At 30.8% G+C, this 23,341-nt stretch overlaps 1 protein-coding gene across 1 annotated transcript; it reads right to left on the bottom strand.

Annotated features, from left to right (window-relative positions):
• Window positions 1-3,947: 3,947 nt before the first annotated feature.
• LOC134707225 (fatty acid-binding protein 5-like) lies at window positions 3,948-22,615 on the bottom strand. Its single transcript, XM_063566818.1, has 4 exons — window positions 22,025-22,615; window positions 6,802-6,980; window positions 6,463-6,570; window positions 3,948-5,427 (listed from the first exon to the last, which is right to left on the bottom strand). Exons 1-4 carry the CDS (start codon window positions 22,101-22,103, stop codon window positions 5,377-5,379), a joined length of 417 nt encoding a protein of 138 aa, XP_063422888.1. The 5' UTR covers window positions 22,104-22,615; the 3' UTR covers window positions 3,948-5,376.
• Window positions 22,616-23,341: the final 726 nt, after the last annotated feature.

The following is a 23,341-nucleotide window of genomic DNA, read 5'->3' as shown; positions in this document are numbered from 1 at the left end:
CACAGGAATATTTGCCACTGATAATATGTTTGTGTTCTATTTTAAGGTTTTTCTGTTATATATTGTCCACGTTTAACTCTTTTATAATAAAAAAAAACCTGTATAGCTGCAGTCTGATCAAATTGTTTATTGATGTATTCGACTCGATACGATTGTTGATTGACGTTTTGTGCAAAGCTATAAACGGTTAACTTTATGGTCTTAAAATGAAAACGAATCATCTATTCTATCGGATTTCAGAGTTCACCGTCCATATGCACTTATAAAAAAAGTTTCCGTTGGTCATTCCCGTACATTGGTAAATAGAGTTCTGTCTTGTTGTTAACAAACATTTCTTCTATTTCTGTATGAATATATATTGCCAAAAATTCAAATCTTTAGAATCGCACATCGTAGAAATTCTTTGCATGAATGTGTTGACAGGTATTCTAAAGACTGCCATAGTCTATGATATAACACAAAACGAACATACTAAATTCCTGGCATAGTCCCAATGAGACAAACGCTTGAGTTTTCGTTTCTAACCGTCAGTGATGAGCCTTGAAGAAGTTCTGATTTACATTTAATTTGATACATGGTATTTGGTTTTTTTTTATTTGTAGCAGTGGTTTTTTTTACGTAGTAAGGGACAATATGTTTTGTAAGTTTTATAGGGAGTCATTTTTTCTGAAATGATTTTGATGCATGTTCTCGTATGTCCATGTATTACTCCGCTGAATGATTCAAGATAAAGAAAGAGAGAAGGTTAAGTACTAAAACTAAGTTGCACCATTCCAAATATTTATTTACCAGTCTTAGTCAAGAATCTTGTAAGTAGTTATTCATGCTTTAATCTTAGAATGTAATAAATGATGATGGCCCTTTTACTGTTGACTCTGTTCAATTTATTTAAAGCTTTTCAATATGTATTGTACTCGAGATAATATTTAAGCTAGACATTTGACAAAATGAAATTGTTAATACATGAACCCTTTTATTGGATTTGAATACAGCGAAAATGAAAATCTAATGCTTTGAAAAGGTTTGCAAATCCTGCTCTTTTTTCAGATACTCTGCATTCAGATCAATTATATTTGCAGGCCTACCTATGCGATATGACGATAACGACCATTAACTCTCTCTCTCTCTCTCTCTTCATAATCGATTAACGATGATATTGGTAAACACATGTTGCTTTAATAGATAGATAAGTTTACATTTTGTTTATAACGACTAGTATATAGGAAACTGTGAGACGCCAGCTTTCTGTATGATAAATGTTATTTATAAATACAAAATAAATCATCTCAGTTTTATTTAATCATAACTACATAAAATTTCAATATCATTTTAATATTTTGTAAAATTCAGTTGATGTGGTTGAGCTTTAGATATTGCCATTTTATAAAAGACTTTCCGTTTTGAATTTTTTCAAAAATCGGTAATTTTGTAGGTATACTTTTGAAATTGCATTGATACGAAAACAGAAACAAATCTAAAATGATATATCTCATTTATATCTTTAAAAAGACAATTTCACAGATTTATGCAATATACTTACATTTCTTGATTGTAAAAATATTATTTTCTATGATTTCTTTCTGATGCTTGAAATGCTTTGCATTTTTAACTAACGATACGTCTTGTCACATTCTTAGTTATGCAATTACATTCCTCTGCTATATTGAATCAGAGATAATGATAAATACCCTCAGAGTAAATACTGCACAGCTGCATTTCAAGTTTTGATACATAATTGTTAATGAAATATATATACTAAATATATATTCGAAATATATATATCCTGTATCTAGCATAAACAATCATACGCTATCTAGTGGCACTTGCTGTGTGTATAAATGATCATGGATAGTAATGGAAACTGAAAATACATAATATATTTTATCAAAGATTACGCACTGTCTTCAATAATATCGTTGTAGATTCTTTATTAAAGACCTTGTGCTTTTACTAGATTAAACAGGAATTGACATCATAAGTATTATGTCATTCACAATCATGGTTAATGTATTTAAGGGTCCAAATAATTATTATCCTATCAAGATTAATTCATGATAATTATGATATCTATCGAAATCAAGTAGCAGATAATCTAATTTATAGTCGAACTTTTCGCAGTTTATGTTTTCAATACACCTAGGACTAATCGTTAAAATGCTTGACTTTATTTTTTTACGTTGATTGATGGATCTTTCAAAACACGTTTGGTATTCAATTGGTACGTAGTGTGTCCCCTTCTAGCCGATGCGTTGTTGTACTTATTAAACGCAGTATTAATACTTTTTAAGAGATAAAATGAAGGATAACACATTTTGCGAAGTTATTAAATTTCACGTTTAGAAATACATATGATGTCCTGTCACTCAATTACGTTTTAGTGAGGACTTGCATCATATATATATCACAGTGAACTTGTGATTAAAGATATTACCGATACTAGTAGTCTAGCTTACCATTCCAGCAAAACCATATCCCTGCTGCATTGTAAGGCGTTAATATGTCTCAATTGATACAGTCTCGCTCCTTTTGAATTTCATTCGATCTATAAGTTTTGACAATGGAAACCTACTGTTGCCTTAAAAGAGGGACCAGAGGGACAGCCAAACTCATAGATTGAAAATAAACTGACAACGACAAGGCTAAAAATAAAAAAAAAATAAAAAACAAATACTAGTCGAAAGACATAACATAGAAAACAAAAGACTAAGCAACAAGAACCGCACCAAAAACTGGGGGTGATCTCAGGTTCCATCGTGTTGCTTATGTTATTACAAATCCGGTAAAAAGTCTAATTCGGTAGGTCACAATCGTGAAAACAGAAGGGTATTGTAGTTACGTCATAAGGAGCATATCCGATATCATCTGTGAAACGGTTATTCAATAACGGTCAACCGTCTCGTGATGGCTTCCATAAAATCTCAAAGGAATTTGTTTAACTTCACTATTTGCAACTCTTGGTTTATAAGCTTCCTTGTGAGCAGCAATCCTCTATCAGGGAAATCAAAGGTATCAGTATTATAATTTAAAACGCCAGACGCGCGTTTCGTTTACATAAGACTCATCAGTGACACTCAGATCAAAACAGTTAAAAAGCCAAACAAATACAAAGTTGAAGAGCATTGAGGACCCAAAATTCCAAAAAGTTGTGCCAAATACGGCTAAGGTAATCTACTCCTGGCGGTACGTAAATCCTTAGTTTTTCGAAAAAATCAAAGTTTTGTAAACAGGAAATTTATAAAAATTACCATATAATAGATATTCATGTCAACACCGAAGTGCTAACTACCGGGCTGGTGATACCCTCTGGGATGAAACGTCCACCAGAAGTGGCATCGACCCAGTAGTGTAAATAGTTATCAAAGGTACCAGAATTCTAATTTAATACGCCAGACGCGCGTTTCGTCTACATAAGACTCATGAGTGACGCTCAGATCAAAACAGTTAAAAAACAAAAACAAATACGAAGTTGAAGAGCATTGAGGTCCCAAATTTCCAAAAGAGTTGTGCCAAATACGGTTAAGGTAATCTACTCCTGGGGGTAAGTAAATCCTTAGTTTTTTGAAAAATTCCTTTTTGAGGAAAATCAATTCGTCCATAATCACAAGGCAAAATCAAATAACAAAACGTATCGAAAACGAATGGACAAGAACTGTCATATTTCCTGACTTGGTTCAGGCATTTTCAAATTAATTGAACGGAACGTAAAGTTAAAGGATGTTGCTAACTTCTTATGTTTCTTCCTGATAAGATTACGAATAACGAACAGACACTATCAATTCGTTGATTTGTGCTGCAAAACTAACTAATCATAAAGACTTTGCCATTATGACAAGTGGTTTCTAACATCCGTACTCCAACTAGCTATTCTAAACTAATGATGTCGATAAGTATAGTTTATCGGTTAACTAAACTAACAAACAAACCTCAGAAACAAACAAACAAATACATTAACTTGATAAGCTTTTAATAAATATAATAGTATTTATTATTTGTTAACAACATAAAATAAAATAAATATGCCGACAACTATTCCACCAATTATACTAACGTGATATAAGCAACAATCACACACGTCAATTTGACTGATAAACCATTCTAAATATAATATGTCTGATTGGTTGAGACAGCTTTGTTCTTTCAATACAGAAATACTGATTGATTAGACTATTTTACACAAAAACAATCATCGGATTTTTTTTGATTGGTTAACGAATAGCTTGATATTTAAGTGCATCATAGTTAACTTTCAAATGTATTCACTGTCTATGTCGAAGCTTTTAACATTGTAAATGATTTATTCGAGGATATGGATCAGTGAATATTAAGGAAATTAGATCTGAATACATGCAGTTTTGATATTAATTTTGAATTACACTTTTATCAAATCATGTCACACTTTCAAAACGGATGATTGTCTTTGTAGTTATAACTTATTCATTGCTATGCATTTTTGGTAAAATTTACTATTTATCATAGATTGAATTATTCTGGTAAATGTAATATCTGGTACTCTCTTTAAATGAAGTATATTGTAAGTTATGTCACTGTGGTGTAAAGAGATGCAAAAAGCTACCAATGAAATCATGTAGCAAGACTTCATGCGAAATTTCATTACATTGAACATCATAGGACTATCATGATTTCAGCTCATTGCTGCAGGGATTTTAGCAAATACATAGATTAAAAACATCAAGAAAAAGAGGCTCATATAATTTGTTCCAGTCGATTCGATTTTTCTGTTTAGTTCTTATGTAACATAAATGTTGTAGCATCATGAAGGTTTCAGTAAATACACTCATCATAGATAACAGAATGAACAATTTGCACGCAAGACGCGCGTTTTGTCTAAAAAGGAAAAATCAGTGACGCTCTATAATATAAAAGTTAAAAGGGCCCATAAAGTACAAAGTAAAAGAGCATTTAGGCCTTATTAGTATACCTTTTTTAATTACAAGATAGTTTACAACATTATGTTTTAATTTGCCAAAATATTGAGATTAGTTTTTTTTACATTTAATAGTTTATCTAGTAATTTAATTTACTGACGGAATATCATTTTTATCCTGGCAAAGTCTGGACGTTTTAAGAACGTTATCACTACAAAAACAAATATAACAAATGTTTCATATGTCGTTTGACGACAAAGGCACACAGTATAAACATAATAAACTGCAACAACATATACAGCACTTAATGGTATTATGAACATATAGATGATATGCATATTGATAACTAATGAAAAATGTTCTTTACTGCTTTCTCATATCAAGCATACTTTGTGATTGATTTACTTTGCTTTCTTTTTATATGAAATCGAATAAAATTCATGGTTTGCATACACAAATTCGAATAATTTGGAAATCTAATGGTCTTTCATCAAACTTTAGCATATTTTGATAACATTGATAATCCAGAGCACGATGTCTTCTGAAAAGAATAAAAGAGGCGTTTGACATAAATGTTATAATCCTTTTAAACATAATATATGTAGGTATATTATTAACTTTTTGCATAATAGTATACATCATTTATGAAGAGTGGTATGTTTTCGTTACAATTTTATGATATGTTTTCTACTTTTCTGTATTATTCTCGATAATTTGACTTCAGAAACAAAATGAACTATCAAGAATTGAAACACACAGAATAAGTTCGAAGAATATTTGTAAACTGTTTGTTGATTATCGTTCATTTGATTTCTTTATAATAAAAATGACAAATTTCGTTGATTTACGTAAATACGTGTTTTGGCATGTAAATAAAATTGAGAATGGAAATGGGGAATGTGTCAAAGAAACAACAACTCGACCACAGAAAATCAAAGTATATTTGACATTCATTTCCACAATTTGTGACTAACATTAAAGGAGTAGGTTCAGTAAGACCCCTTTTTGGCCCCAAAATATAGCAGTTTTAGAAAATGTAATCTTTAAGCTATATTTGTGAAAGTAAAATGCTTCTGCTACATAAATATGAACTGTGTTTGACAATACAATGCACAAATATCACGTTCTAGCATCATTAAGACTTACTAAATTACTGAAATCATCAAAAGTTTAGCATTTTGGTTCATTTTTAGACGGTTTCCGTCTAAATTAAAAGTGGCCGCATTCGTGTTCATTCGTTATATTGAAATGTAAGTTGTATTTGATGATAATACAAAATATTGAAGGTTGAGGATGAACACGGATACGGCCCCTTTTATTTTGACAAAAAACATCTGAAAAGTGACGTTTTTTGGCATATTTGATAGATTTTTCATATTTAAGCTTGAATCAGAGCGTTTTTAATGACTAAATCAGTTAAAATCTTTCACATAAACTAATCGAATCAATTGAAATAGACACTTAAGTGTTGAAAAAGTGTCCAAACACTTTCGTTAGATGAACCTGCAGTTTGAGGCCAAAATCGGCTCTTACCGGACCTTCTCCTTTTCCTTAGAGTTAAAGAATGACTACTTACTACAAACATTTGTCCATCTTCTATCCATCGTTCTATATTCATTTCTGCTCCTAGAGACTGATTTGTGTGTTGTTCCACCAGCTTTCCATTATCAACATTAACTAAACTCTGAAATACATCGGTAACAGTAATATTTTTATTTGTCTTTGTTAGATTTTTTGGATTTTTTTTTAGTCAGTTTTTTTTATGATTGTTAAGTACTTTTACACTTTGAGCTCCTGACCTGGGTGATTCCCAATTATTGTCAAAATTAATATTGACCTGTTGTATCTGTTTGGTAGATAGTGAAAAGCAGTAAGAAACACTTTTAACGATTTACCGTAAACACCTTATCCATACCTTCATTGGAGACCCATCTATATCAGCTGAGTCATAAGGCTGTCCTACGCTGAATTTGAATTCTCGGCCACCAGGAACACCAACCAAGCCAACATTTATTACCCAACCATCGCCATCTTTTCCGTATGAAATTGCAGTTCTTGCTGCCTTATAAAGCTCGACTTTATCAGCTGGTAAACCTATATTAGAAAAGATAATGTTGATAAAATGCTCGACATTGGCATTTGATTAGGGACTTTCCGTTTTGAATTTTTCTCGGAGTTCAGTATTTTTTTTTATTTAACTTTCTATCAGCCGGTAAACCTATGATAGAAAGTTAATGAAGATATTATCACTGTGCTTAAACGGCTGTGGGTAACTTAAGTTACCCACAGCCCAAGATGGACCCGCCTGGCTTCGGTTAGAAAGTTTGCTCCTATATAATTACAATACCATGAATACAAAAGAAATGTTCAGTAATAAAAAAGTTAGATAAATCTTTTAGGGAAACTATGCAATGTAAAACGAGGTTTGTTACTACAAAATAAACGATTACAGCACGATTTGCCAAAACACTTATGATGTCCGTAACTTCAAAACAACTTGTCCGTAACTTTTTTCCTTGTACCAATAGGGATGTCCGTAACTTTAGCATGATGTCAGTAACTTTCAAAGAATCTAAATTTATTCATGGATGTAATTATTTTAAAAAAGAAATGATAAATAACAAAAATACTGAACTCCTAGCAATATTCAAACGGGAAGTCCTTTATGGAATGGCAAAGCCAAAAGCTCAATTTAACACACCAAACGAATGGGAAACAACAGTCACATTCCTGCCTTGGTACAGGCATTAAAAAGTAAAATTACAAAAATACTGAACTCTGAAGAAAATTAAAAAAGGAAAGTCCCTTATCAAATGAAAAAATCCAAAGCTCAACCGAATGGATAATAACTGCCATTTTTCTGACTTGGTACAGGCATTTTCTTATGTGGAAATTGTACGGCAAAATTAATGTATCTTACATTCTACTGGCTTTAAAGATTGTTTACTGCTTAAGTTTTAGATGATAAATCATGACACGCAGGTTATAAATCTCACAATTTCCATTTGTAGAAATTACATTAATAGTGAATACTAGTATGTGAAAATCACCTTAGGAGAACAAGTTCGGAGGTCAATCCTTACCAAATACATAGATGAATCAGTAGAAACCTCTATAGAACATATGTATGATTTGATACCGTGCCGATCTTATTGAATCCCTCGGTTAATGAAACTTTTAAAAGATTTTTAATCTACCTTTATTGCTATAATAAACTGACACCTGTTCAACAATATAGCCTTCCATCTACTCCTAGATATTTGCATCTTTTTCTCACAATCAACAACACATCACACTATATATAGTGAAAAGACCATACTTTTTTGGCTAACACTTCAAGAATTATTTAAAGGAAAGGAATTTTTTTTCCGCGGTTACACAGGCCAAGGACTTATCAGTGAACAATCTATAAAGCTAGAAGAATGTTAGATAACTTCGCCGTACCGTCAGATCTCGTTTTATCCCGGGAATAATTTTTAAAAAATTAACGGAAAATCCGTGACACTCTGGTTTGCTTTTTCTCTTGTTTAGTTTGAAGCATATCGTTATTTTATAAATCTATGTAATACTTAAGGGGTGTGATAGTGTTTATTGTCCTTTAAGTGTTGAAATTGTTAATCTTCCAATTTTGAAAAAAAAGTTACCCACATCCGAAAATAAAGTTACGGACAGTCTGATTATTTTTTACTTATAAGTTACGGACATCTTATGCATTTTTTAAAAGTTGGCCTTGCGCTAGAGTGAAGTCAAAATTAACAAATTTGTAGTGATGGTAAGTGATTTCTTTATTCAGACATCCTATCAATATTTACATGGATCATGAAAAACGTTGCAAAAAGTAGATTTCGTATCAACTATCATCTCAAAAAGTTAAGTGTCCGCCATCTTGGGCTGTGGGTAACTTAAGTTACCCACGGCCGTTTAAGCACAGTGATTATGAAGGTCGAATCTTTTTCATAGCTGTGATTTACTGGTTGATTTTTGGTTGGCTTATTGGCCAGTGGCTTATAGTTCATGCATATTCAGGAATATCATAGTTGTGTTTATAATTAAACCAAACTCCAAAGTGTACCATATTTAAATATTTCATAGAGTATATAGCCTATGCATCAAACTCTTAACGTATTTTTTTGGCTAAATTTTAATTATTATATTTTCTATATCAAAACACTTAATGTTAAGCAACACTTTCTAAAAAGCATACAACAAAAAAAAGCTGGATGTGAATATATGTTGAACATAATGAAGACATGCTTCAAAGAGCGATATGCCCTTTTGGATGTCATTGTTTTGAGAAAGGAAACAAAAAGAAGTATCAGAGATAACGTTTTTATAAGCATCAATTATAATATACAAACACACAAATTAGTCATTAGTCCTCAAAAAATTAAATAGTAAAAATTCTATTTGTATTTATGTCATGCTTTCGTTCGCAAAACGAGTATTTAGAATTTCTTTGTATTAGAAATAGTGCGATTTCTAATAAATTTAGTTAATACAGTGTTCATAATCATTTTATATATCTTTATTCACTCCTTTACATGTAACAATATTCTACATGATTTATAGTACTATTCTAGTAAACAATCAACTGCCATATGCCAACGTGGAAACATAAAAAAACATGATTATAAATACCTTACCTCTATGGCTTACCACCATGTCTGTTGCTACCTTATTGCTGCTATAAATTACTTTAATGTCAATAATTAGATTTCTGCAATTCATTTGTACTCTAAATGATATTGAATAGTTCGCGTACAAAGCCGTAGTACTGCCATAAAGCTTTGTCTTGCGGTTAGACTACTTATGAATGCCTGTCTGATTACATGTTGAGAACCATAACGGCATACCTTTGGGAGGGAAACTCATCACGTTCTCTTACAGAACGTACTTATTGATGTATGTACTGTCTTTGTATTGTTGGTTTTAAAATCGTTCTTAATCTTGATTCAAATGAAAATAAATATGTAGTTACATAAACTTAGAACTGTTTCTTAGCAGTTGTTTTTGTCTTCTTTTGATGTAATTCTGTATTTGATATTATTTTTTTACGTATGTACATAAAGAAGGGTTTTCCGGTTGTAAATCATTGCAGCAATCAATTAAAATAAATTTTGTATGTTATATAAGGAGATACTTAATTAAATATAGTGGTACCATTTTATGTTTTACAAGACCTCCAAGTATCTACAATTCTTTTAAAAGATCCTTCAACAAGTAGATGTTTAATTATCATTTTTGATATGGGTTTGTTTGATGTGGCATTAGACTAAGATGTGAAAATGTGGATACACCACAATAATAGTTATCAAAGGTACCAGGATTAAAATTTAATACACCAGAGGCGCGTTTCGTCTACATAAGACTCATCAGTGACGCTCAGATCAAAATAGTTATATAGCTTGAACAAGTTGAAAGTTAAAGAGCATTGAGGACCCAAAATTCCAAAACGTTGTAGTAAATACGGCTACGGTAATCTATGAATGGGATAAGAAAATCATTAGCTTTCAAAAAATTTGTATTTTCTAAATTTGTTTGAGTGACACAGGACAATATGTGTTAAATAAAACTTTGAAAAGAATGCCAAGATATTTGTGCTTAAATAAAGTGATTCGAATTTTACATTTTGTGTCTGAGTTAAATGTATAACTAAATGAAATTTTGTGTTTTAAGGGTTAATCTTATTTCTTAATGAAAGTTTATCTTTCAAATTGGCTTAATTTTATGTCTTAATTACCGTCAAGGGAAAGAAACATTGCAACCCAAAGATACATAATGTTAAGCTCAAAGTGAACTTTAAATAGTGTACAGAAAATACTATGAATCAAATTTTTGGCTAGAAGAATAACTATTTTCATTATCAAAATAATTATTGTTCTACTTTTCTGCCCAGCTCTAATGTTTGATCTGTCTTTATCAGGAGTCGCGCAAGAAATTAAAATATTTGTGAACTGAATGAGTACAAAGATAGGAGGGGGAAACAGTCTATTTGCGATGTATACATATCCCTTAGGTTGATTAATCACAAATGCGATACAGAATGACAAGGAATAAAATTAAATCCAAGTAGATGACGTATTTATGTTTAATTTCTATTTTTGTTTTTATTTTTCCATAATCTAAAGTTCTTGAATTTCTATTTTTTTCATAGGCATTTTGGTTTGTCACTATTAAAAACATCTGGCAGTAAAAAAAAAATGCCACTACTTCTTTTGACAAATTCCCATAGACAATGTAGACTAATTTAGTAATTAACATGGCAAAACCATGAAATTCAATTTTTTATCACTCAAATGATCTTTTACACAACAAATGCTCCCTTTGTAAATACTAGTAGTTCCTCTTACTTTTAAATATTTTCGTACCAAAAAGAATTTAATTTTAATTCAAAATTACACCCCATCTTCAATAGACTTCCTTGCTATGTTTTAACTGGTAAATGTTAAGAAAATAACATAGCAGACAGACAAGTTCTTTCATAAGAATTTCAATAGAATTAACCAAATTAGATAATGATGAAGCCAATCATTACATAACATGTGATGCTGTAATCAGAATGTGCATTTGATGAATTCTTGTTATGTAACAGCAAATATTGATACACTACATTATACAGATGACTGAGATAGTTATGCATTGTTGTCTAAAACACTCTGTCTATAAAGTACCTTGATATTATTAGACTACATTAAAAAAAATTATAAGTCAACCAAACTTGCCGCGCGTATAAAACAATGAGGAACAAATCCAGGTAAGAGCAGACAAACTTTGGGAGGGAAACTAGTCAAGACAAGTTTAAGTTCAACTGCAAATGTGATGACCAAATGCCAACGGCAAGACACGTATAAGTTCATCTATGTTTGAGATACCCCATACACAACAGTCAAAACACGCCAAGGATCAACTTTGTCAGAGATAATCCATAAACAGTCAAGACAATTGAAATTTCAACTGTTTTCGGATATGACCGACACACAACGGTTAAGAAACGTTTAAGGTCAAGTTTGTCTGCGATATCCTATATACAAAACGACCAAGACACGTCTAACTTCAACTTTTCCTGCAATAACCCAAAAACAACAGCCACGAAACGTCCAAGTTAAACGTCATTTTTTTATATTTTATTTGAAATGAACAGGGACATTTTCATGTCTGCCTTTAATATAAGATCGAAATCTATGATTGAGCTGGATACTGGGACAAATATGAGAATAATAACTTTCACGTTGTACACTAAGTGATATGAGATTTTAAAACTTAAATAATTTTTTTTTTTTTTATCAAAATTGACATTTTTTGGTACTAAGAAGCCAATACACATATGTAAGACGTCTGCAAAAGTTTGAGCTTTATTTTAAAGTATGGTTGCATTGTTTCCTATTTCAGTTATTGAACGGCATGTGATAGGTACAAAATTCTACGATTGTTTGAGTAGCAATTAAGTGTCAGTGTATGTAAAGTGCGGATCCTAAAATATCATTTTTACTGTATATGCCATAAATGTCTAATGTAGAATGATAAATAAACAGACGATTTTTTTTTAATTTTTGAAGAAAATGAAGAAAATTAGTTAAAATGCATATGTTCAGAAATATATAATACTAATACAACAAAGTAAGAGATGCGAGTGGGGTTTTATCGCGCCTAAAGCCATCTAGCTGTGAAATATATACCAAAATAGCTGAATATTTAGGACATTTCACGAACAGATCGTGCAGGTGCTTTATAACTAACATGTAAGATGTTGTTGCAGTAAAAAATATTCATTTTAATACAATTATTAAAGTTGTGTAACGTAGAATATGTTTTGTCATTCAGTTTCTTCATATTTAACTAAACTCCACTATGATGATTTCGTAATGCTAGTCACGTTTACTGTCGAATAATGATACTATTCTTTTATTTTCACTGTGGAGCGAATCATAAGTATTGTATATGCGGTGCATTTTCACTGTATAATTATTATTTTTTTTTATCTATTACAGCTCATTTCTTTAAGCATGTAGAGCAAGTGTTTAGTTGATATGCTTGCTTTTTTTTTTATAGAATAATCATTATGATAACACCAAATTTAATTCAAATATTAAAAATACAGGTTAAACTATGCCTATTCATATTGTTTAAAAATGTCAATCTTATTTACAAAGTTTGTATAAACAATTTTAAAAACAAAGCAAGCAAGCCTACCAAAGTTTTGCTTTACATGCATTAGGAAATTAGCTGTAAAGCCTTAATTTAGCCGACTTGCTCAAACAATAGATAGAAAGTAAGAGAAAGATTTGATAAAATTTAACTTACGGAGGAAAGTTTGTTTTAAAACACTGACTCTAATAAATTCAAAAGAAATAACATTTATTTCAAATGTATTCCATTTAGTTTCTTATAAAGCGTATAGGGATCTTTATCCTTATTTTTTTTTTTATCCATTTCACCACTAATTACGTACATCTTGATATATATATTGCACCTTTGTTTTCCCGTTTAAAAGGTTTTACACTGGAGCACTTTGTAACTTGCTGTTCGGTGTGAGCCAAGACTCCATGTTGAAGACCGTGTTTTGACGTATAATGGTCTACTTTTATAAATTGTGACTCGGATGGAGAGTTGTCTCATTGTCACATACGACATCTAAATATGGCTCAAAAACGAAACGAGACGGGATAAAAAGGGATAAAAAATCCACGCTACTTTTTTAATATATTTATAATGGGCTTAATATGAGTCAAAATAGAGTAAAATAGTGGGTCGCATTTGGGTATAAGCGTCACACCGGATTACCGATTTTTTGCAAGCGTGACAGGTGAAAGTCAAATGATTGTGTAGTGAAAAACGGGAAATGAAGTCTAGCGGGACACGGATAATTACAAAAAATTCGAACTGCATAGTACAAGCGGGATTCGGAAATCTGACAAAACAATAAGTGGAATACGGGAATCTGCCAAAAACAGTAAGCGGGATCCGGGATCAGAACCCCCAATGAGACCCCAGAATAAGATATTTTTGTATATTCATCCTATTGTTACAGTCATGCCTTCAATTACAAATGTATCCGATGCATGCATTTTTTTTTATATTTTTGGTCCCTTTTTCAATTTTGTGGGGTCCAAATTTATAGACAAAAGTCCTTTCATATAGATATTTGGAATTCGTTGACATGCTGAATCTAACCTTGTATCTCGTTTTGGGACAATAACCCAAATGTGCATGGTTTTACCTCTGCAGTATTATCCATTCGCAGATCTAGAATTTTTCATAAGTAGGGGCCCACCGACTGCCTAAGAGGGCCCGCTGCTGTCACGTTCCAGTGATTCCCTATATAAGTTAAAATCAAGGAGAAACGTAATCTGAAGAATACAATATGACATTTTGAGAATCGCTTTTGTTACAAGTTTGAAAAGCTATATATTTGATGAAGAATGAATGAGGAGTTTGTATTTCAATTTGAAAATACATTTATCATAAATCCTAAAGTCATCAACTAAGTTTTTTTTTCATTTGTTGCAAGTGCATTTATCAACTAATTCTACAATAAAAATTCCTCGCATCTTTGAAAATTCTACATTAATAATGACTGCACTAACAGTGATAATTCATCGCATCTATAGTTAAAATGGATCGCTTTCAATAATCGATATGCTATATTATGATGCTTTTATAACACTTATTTGAACTTTAATGCTATGTTTGTATATTATAAAGACATATCACAATGAAAATATGTTAAAACTTAACTTAAAATCCTTTAACTTGATATTTTAAAAACGTAAACAAATACAGTTTTCCCATGATCCTTTATTCTACAATAGACATACCCGCTTATAACAGTAAAAATGAACTAGCTGGATTCGCACTTTATATACACTGAGTGTTATAACATCAAATGTGATTTAGATTTAAGTATTAAGTATGAATAAAAGTTATATTAACTAGTTTATGACAAATTACTACAAAATAGCCTGGTACACAGATTAATTACTTTACAATGACTTAAGTGAAATGTAAATGTTTATTACTTAAAACCCATTAGTTCTCCTTAAAATTATGTAATAAGTGCCTAAACAAAGTGAGAAAAATACATATATTTTGCCGATATTTTGAGTCAAGAATTTGAAAAGAAGTTGGCCTACATAGTTTGCATACTGTAAAAGATTAGCATGTCAATGTTTGACATAAGTGCAAACGTATATACATACATTAATATTTTTTTTAAATATACAATTTGTGTGCAAGCTAAATTAAAATATGAAAAAAGATGATTTTAAAACAAAAGGTAAACGGTTGAAAAACATAGCTACCGAGTTTTTACCACTTCTTGAAGAATCGACAAGTACAAAGAACGTCATTTATGAATGCATCTAAATACAAAGTTTTATTTCATTTTGAAGAGTCAACTCTCCAAATAAGGAATTTTAAAAGTTCAATTCTGTTCTGGATTTTCGTCAAAACAAATAAGCATAAAATGTGCAGTTTGTTATCAAATTGTGTTAAAGAGCAATGTATACGACTGTTAGATGGATATATGTAAAATTATTTAAAACTATACAATAACACTTTTGAAAAAAATCTCTCAGATCTTGCTTGTATTTCAATAAGCTTAAAATACGTGGGAAGATAACTGGTTTGGAAGAACTATAATATAAACTTGGTCTACGTCAAAAGTCTGTATATACCATTAGTATTTACAAATAGAGCCGTTGAGTAATACATTGCAATGCGATATGTCTACCAGATGTAATGCACATCTAAACAAACAGATACTTCCAGTATTGTTTTTTCACAAACTGATTCCAGAAAATAGTTAAGAGTATTTATTTTACCCATCGTCTGTTGCGGTTAACCAAACGGAACGTGCCGAGCTGTCAATCACTCTGATGTATATTTATATGACGCGGTTAAGCAGACGTTCGTTATACTGAATAGAACACAGATTCAACCACCAGGAGTCAAAGTATTCTGCTATGTTCTTATAAAAGGTAACGAAAAGTATTAAAAAACGGTCTACAGACATCATTTGATCCAGCATTTAACTATGATATAATTTATTTGGACGAGTGTTGACAATTTGAGTTTTAATTTTTTTATAATTTACCATTTCGCACTATTCTTATAACATTAAATTGTGTAATCATTAGCTCAATATGTTTTCTTTCTCGGCTAAAAGTTGCTGATGCAAAGAAAAAGAGAAACGTTTTACAAACAGAATAAAAACTGAAACGACGATATGTTCACTTTGCACTCAGTTTAAAGCATTGTCTGTAATAAAAGTTTGCATTATTAATAAGAGTGATGTTTATCCTACAGAAAGATTATTAGGCCTTCATACAGGCGATTTGCTTTCTTCGTATATGCTACGTATATAGTACGATTTGCAAATAAAGTTAAACATTGTTTTCATCTTACAGTTATAAGTCCTTTAGGAAAATGTGAAGGAGGGCTACAATTGTCTTTTTTACTTTTCTTTCACTGCAAAAAGGAAGTTTGGTATTCCAACTTTATGCCTCTACCTTCGAATGCCTGATTTATGATTAAAAGTCTTTTATATGCCTTGTTTAATATACATTAAGAGTTTTATTTTATCGTCTGAGTTTATTTTTCACTTGGACGCATATATGTAACAACCATCTGTGTTACAAGAAGTAGAGACCCTAATTATTTCTATCATTATCAAATTTTATCTGTTTTATCATTTTTATCTGTTTAATTATATGGTTATATCAATCTCAAGCAGTCAGACTGTACGTCAATCCTCATCAGATTGTCAAAATCAAACTAATTTGTCCTGAAGTGGTTACAAGTATGTGAATCAAAATTTCGATGAATTTAACAGATATCAGCTGTAAGTAACCTTACTATCTTACTTGCTTATTTTTTTTAAAGCATGTATTGAAATGAAAATATTTGTAAAATGTAAAGAGGAGTACCCAAGTGAACTTGAAACAAGGGAAAGCATCGACGATCTGTGACGGGCTGGTCTAGGCAGAAAAATATTTTAGCGAAAAAAATAGTTACAAATTAAATTATAGTTATGTTATGGCAATGGAGAAATTGTTTTGTCCAAATTTTATATTTTTTAAATTAATTTTCGTAAAAAAAAATCACTCAAAACAGGAAAATATTTACACTCTTTTGAGGTCGATCCCTATTTTACTCACAGTTAACCCGAACAATAGATATCTTTAAATAGAAAACGGGTAAAAAAGACAACGCTGTTTACAGTTATATAAGTACGAAAGGAGTATATTGATCTAAAACAAATCCGAAAAAGTTTTTTTTATGATCAAAGCCACATTCAATTTTCAGAATTCTTTAACTAGCCTTGAGTTTTCTCTGGGTTCTATGCCAATATATTTTAGATATTAATTTGCAGTTTCGTCAATATAAATGCATTTTGTTTCTAGCAAGTTACTTTCAGAACACTGTTTATCATATGCAATTAATTTAAAAACCCTTCAAGATGTCATCATTATAAATGTTTGCACAAAACTGATTTAATCAAACGAACATTATATCATCATGGTATCTCAGTGGTCTGTCTTATATAAAGCCGCCTGAAATATGTTTTGACTACAGAAAAATTGAAATTGATGGTCGATTTCGAATTCATTGCAAAATCTAATCTCTATTAACTGTTGAAATTTATTTCTGAGGCAATCGCATTAATCAATATCACTTACGTAATAAACTTATCCAATAAATGGTTCTAACAATTACTAATAGTGGAAAATATGAGATTAGATATTATAGCTTTATCAAAGTGGTTTTTTACAGGAGAGAAACATTAATGTCTGTTCACTATAAGTACTCTTTATTGGCCAGCGTTCATAAAGCCTTTGCATCCCAATTTTTCTAAATAAAAATTGCTTATATTGCACGATTTTAAAAATACATTTTTTTAACACTTTCACCTTTAAAAAACACAAAAAATGAAACAATTTTGTTTCAAAAACGTTACACACTTTTATAAGTTATATGGTCCGCTACTTAGCCCCTACGGATCCATAGAGGGTTACATAAAAAGTTATTAAAAAAATCATAAACTTTACAAAACTTAATTAGATGTATCTAAAAATAACTTCTATGAAGTTTTTAAATTGGGATAGGGAATCAAAGATAGGGTATCAAAGAGTGCTCTATATTACTGATAACAGATCAAAACCTTTTACTTGCTGATATGAAATCTTCTCATTCCACGCTTTAATAAAAGTGGTTGTACGTTTAAGAAGATTTATTAATACAATATCATAAACAGTCCAAAACAATACCATCATGTACAATGTCCAAATTACACTTGAACCTTATCACAATGTAAACAAAATTAAAAAAAAAAATGTTTTGTTCAAACTATGAATGGACAAATTGATGTCAGAAAAATTCCACCAGCAATATATTTAACAACTAAATCTAACAGTTAGTTTGTTATACCTGAAGGACGATATAACTACAGTTATTAGCTTTATCGATGTTATTAGAAATTAACAAGATGGAAATGACATTTCATATTTAATTCCTATTTCCAATACTAATTCCTATATTTGTTTGATCAGAGTTAACTAAAGTTCAGAACGGTTGATGACAACCATCCAAGGTAAAATGAGCAATATAATATGATAAAATATAAAAGGCTGATTTTTCTTTTGACAAAGACATCAAAATTCTGTATATAAAATACATATAATCAGATTGTGCCCTGTATAAGCGTATTCATTCTGAATGTACAAGATGGATTATTTCTAACAATATGTCCCGAAGTACGACGAATATTAAGGTTCTATTTGTAGCCAACAAACATAAAAATTACCTGCCGGTAGAAATTGTATTTTTATAGGGACACAGGTATTTTTCAAATCGGAATAGACATATAATTGACCATTCAAACAACCGGTCTCTTTAAAGTTATGATAAATTAATGTATAGAATTTAGTTTAGTATGTGACTTTGTATTAGTATTGTTTTATTTCAATTGTAATTTCGGTCCAATTCTTTAAGAACAGCAATATTATTTCTAAATGTAGCCTCTAACAATAAACTGATATGGATTTCTTAATAGATGAAACTTTAGATATCCATACTATTAATGTTTTTCTTGCTGAGTTTAGAATTTTTATTGAAAACTAATATCATGAAAAGGGCAACTAACGTCATTTTTGGATATATATTAGTTTTACCATTAAAAATTCATGAGGGAAGATAAATTTGGTTGTATTTTGAAAGAACCAATCGACTTTTTTTTGTATTTGTTACATATAATGAGAATGCCAAACAATGAGAGTAATTATGGATACAAATTTGGGAAATATGTAGAAATATGAAAGTTCAAACACTGGGATAATTTTAATAATAATCGTCATTTGCACAGTACTGCATTCACTAATCATTTTTTTATTATTACGAACAAATATTATATCCAAAGCAAACATGCTGATTAATCCAATTAATCATAGTCTAGACAAAATTTTAAAAATCCCGACTAGCTTAAAAAAAAATCTTGAGATGAAGAATGACAATTAGCCATGCAAACAATAGTAAGAGATTAACGTGAATATTCCAAGGCACTTAATGCACAATTCGATAATTTTCGTTCCTTTTTTCTAATGCAAGATAAGAAGTATATTGCTAATGAACGAAATCTATAACATATACAGTAAGCTTTTATCATTTTAGCAACTTGATGTGAAGCAAAGCAACAACAGAAACAAAAACAATTGAGACGGCAACTACAGACAAGCATTGAAATACAGGTCCTTGGATTTTGACAGACATACACAGAATGTGGCAGTAGAAATCAGTGTTCATGCTTTTGTACAATTGACAAATGATGACAAGAAAATAAATTAGAAAATCATGAAAAATCTACATATGTTGAAGGGAAGGCTTATGGCTCCAAACTTAACATGTTTTGCTAATAAGTTAACCTATAATCATCGTATCAACAGAAAAATAAAAATTGGTAACAATGCCTATCAGAAAATAGATTACCCCCCCCCCCCCCCCCCCAAAAAAAACCCAACCAAAAACAAACTGATTTTTATAGTTCGTTTTTACATTGTACTGTAACACAACTGTCCCAGGTTAAGGGGAGGGTTGGGAAGCAGCTAGCATGTTTAAAGCCGCACATTCTGTTGTTTGTTGCTGTGTTACATATATGTTTCTCGTTAATGCTTTTTTTTGTACATACATTAGGCCGTTAGTTTTATTCGTTTGATTGGTTTAACATTTGTGATTTCGAGGCTTTTTATAGCTGACTGCGGTATGGGTTTTACTCATTGTTGAAAGCCGTACGCTGACCAATAGCTGTTAATTTCTGTGTCATTTGTCATTTGTCTCATAACATTTGCAATCATACCACATCTTCTTTTTTTTTATATCAACCTACATTACAGGAATTCATAGCAGAGTTGAATCGTATCGGAATATAGTTTATGATAGTCCTTCTGTCTTTGAGTCCGCTTGATTAGGTATATAGTTTGTCAGTGACAGAAGTGCAAGCCTTATTTCTTTTACTGATCGCATATCAATAAACATCTCGTTTAGCAAGTTAATGGTGCGTGAAGAAATTTGTCCTCAGATTGTAAAACTACCATCTGTTGCATCATATACAAACGGTTGTGGTTGTTACAATCCGATTTTAAAAATACATAATTCATGTATCTTTATCGCGTATAAATAATTCTTAATTTCTAAGAGAATGAATTTATCTTGTTTTCCTTAGTTTAAAAACAGCATAAAATCGTCGTTCTTTGAGGACATGTTGTTAAAACTAAACCATCTGTTACAGCTAAAATGAATATGTTTATATCGGATAAAGTCTGAATATAAATTTTACATACACAATTTTGATATTTTTGTGAAATAAACGAATAACCTATTACAGAGACATATGATAATTGTATTATATATCTCTGCCTATTATAAGCATAAGCTAATATAAACCTTACATGTCCATTTTGTGAAGTACCTTATAGATACGGGTTTGATAGACTTTTGATCTCAAATGTTCCAAATAAAAGAATTTTAAGAGATGCGTGTCTTTGGAACTAAAATTTTATATCCGCCCAATATCTTATTCAAAATATCACATTACATGGAGTAAGGCATAGTTACTGACTTCATCGTTCAAATATCTGAATATCTATCCAAAGTTTTAAATGGTTGTACATTTATACATATTTTTTTTCTCCTTTCTGTGAATTTAAGTATAGTGCTAACTCTCATTTTCCATTATACGAAAAGCCCCTGTATGAAATTTGACTCATACGTATATTGCACCCATTGAGTTGTGAGTATTTTAGATTCGAATATATAACAACGACATCACAAATTTTTCCAATTGTGGAAAGTATTTTTGTTTTTTTCATTTAATATTTTTGGTATAACGTTATCGATCGATTTCATTACATAATCTCAGACAGCATAAAACTGAAATTTCATACAAACTAGTACAGATCAATGAAAAGATAGCAAAAATCTTAACATTCTTAAAGGGACAAACTCTTTTTAAAACATATATGAACCATTAATAATAATTTGTTTTTACATAGATCGACTCAAAATGTCAATTATACACTCAAATCAACAGATTGATCTTAAAGATAAACCACGACAAACCAATGTAAAAACAGTATCACTGAATTAGTAAATTATTTTATTACTGGTAATATTAACAATTTTCTATATACTAGAAGTGCTTGTTAATCAATGATACAATATACGTTAACTTGTGCATAACTATTACATAACTTCATTAATTCATAAAAACAAGCTATATTTAAAAGTAACACATGTATATATATAAATTAAGATACCAATGTTGAAACAAACTAGATAAAAAAAACATGACACAATTACTTAGATGTACGTGTTGATGAACTTTTATCAGGTGCGATTGCTGTGAAATGAAATTTTAAATGCATTCTAATAAAGGATCACATTATATTAAAGGCAGAAATAACAGTGTTCGGAACAAATTCAATGGGAAGATGTCCCCAACATTGACAAAAGTGTTCACGAACAATTAAAGTATGTAAACTAAACAGCACACATACAAAATCTCATCTGCAATACAAATAAATAGCATCGAACATATTTTGGGATTTATTTTGTTTTTCTCTCATATATAAAAGTTATATTAAACTTACCTAAGGCACTAGCCATTTCATCAAAACCTTCCTTGGATTGCTCCTGCCAGCTTCCAACAAACGCATCTAATCCAGTCATCACGGAATGGAACCAAAACTCTTTCACAATATAAGAAATAAGATTTTGTGTTATCAAGATAAAGTTTCAGGTATTCACTGAACTACTATAGTCCCTTTCCCCTACCAGAAGCACGTGCAGGTTATTAGTCTTTTATATTGATATGCTTTCTGATGGTTCTGTTGAGAAATTGAAATTAACTGAAAGCTCTGTGAAATCTCAATATATATAGCACAGGTCTACAGAAGGCAAACCCACGTTGTCTGCTCTGGGGGTCGGCAAGTACGCAATTTCTCAATAAATTCAGATCATATTTTGTCGATTTTATTACGCTTCTTATTTTTAACTGCATCGGTAATACATGTTCATTGTACTCCAATCAATTTCACTGAAAGACCACGGGAGATGTGTTTAGACAACACCTTTAATTATTGTTTTACTCTATACGATCAGACAGAAAACATTTATCATGAAACATCTGATGCTATATTAACTGGCGAATTATTATATGAATATTGTGTGTTGTAGAAATTGATTAGTTTTCATTCATCGGTTGTAAATAGCAACGTTTCCATGCACGATTTCACCTGCAGAATACTCTTCGGTCTTTAGTTTAGTGAACAAAGTAATGTTAAATACTATAGATTTTATCAATCAATAAATGAAACATTTGTTTTACTACTAAAATGCTCGTTATGGTAAAAATCTAAGTACGTAAAGAGGTGTGTATATGAAGAAAACCTGGAGTGCAAATTTATAGAATGAATATAGCTGAAGACCGGAAATTGAAAACTTGAAGCTACCTCAATTGAAAATTATTCGTTTGATATAAAGAATAAATTTATTGACCGATATAAAGTTTTGTGCATGTAGCTTAAAATGACAAGAAACCAAGTTTAACAAGAATCTAACAATAATGCAATAATTCATTTACATGTACACTTATATCCAAGCATGAATTAAATTTCCTTTGGTGCACGTGCACTCTATAAATACATAAAAAGGATATGGGACAAGATTGCAAATGAGACAACGAACAATTTGCTTGCGTCTTATTGCTGGGAGCGTAGTAAGATCGCGGTTTAAATGTTTTATGATCGTAGTTTGGTCGTGGTAAGAGCGTGCTATAATAGCAGTAGTAGCGTGGTAAGATAGCGTTGCAGTTAGATAAATCGTGGTAAGGTCGTGGTGAGAACTTGGTATAATCCTAGCGGTCGTTGTAGAACCGGTCGTTGTAGAAGCGTGATGAGGATGTAGTA

The sequence above is a fragment of the Mytilus trossulus genome, chromosome 2 (assembly GCF_036588685.1).
Source record: "Mytilus trossulus isolate FHL-02 chromosome 2, PNRI_Mtr1.1.1.hap1, whole genome shotgun sequence".
In the NCBI taxonomy this organism is placed as follows: Eukaryota; Metazoa; Mollusca; class Bivalvia; order Mytilida; family Mytilidae; genus Mytilus; species Mytilus trossulus.
Note: the sequence above shows the minus strand (reverse complement) of the source record. Positions and strands in the feature narration are given on the sequence as shown.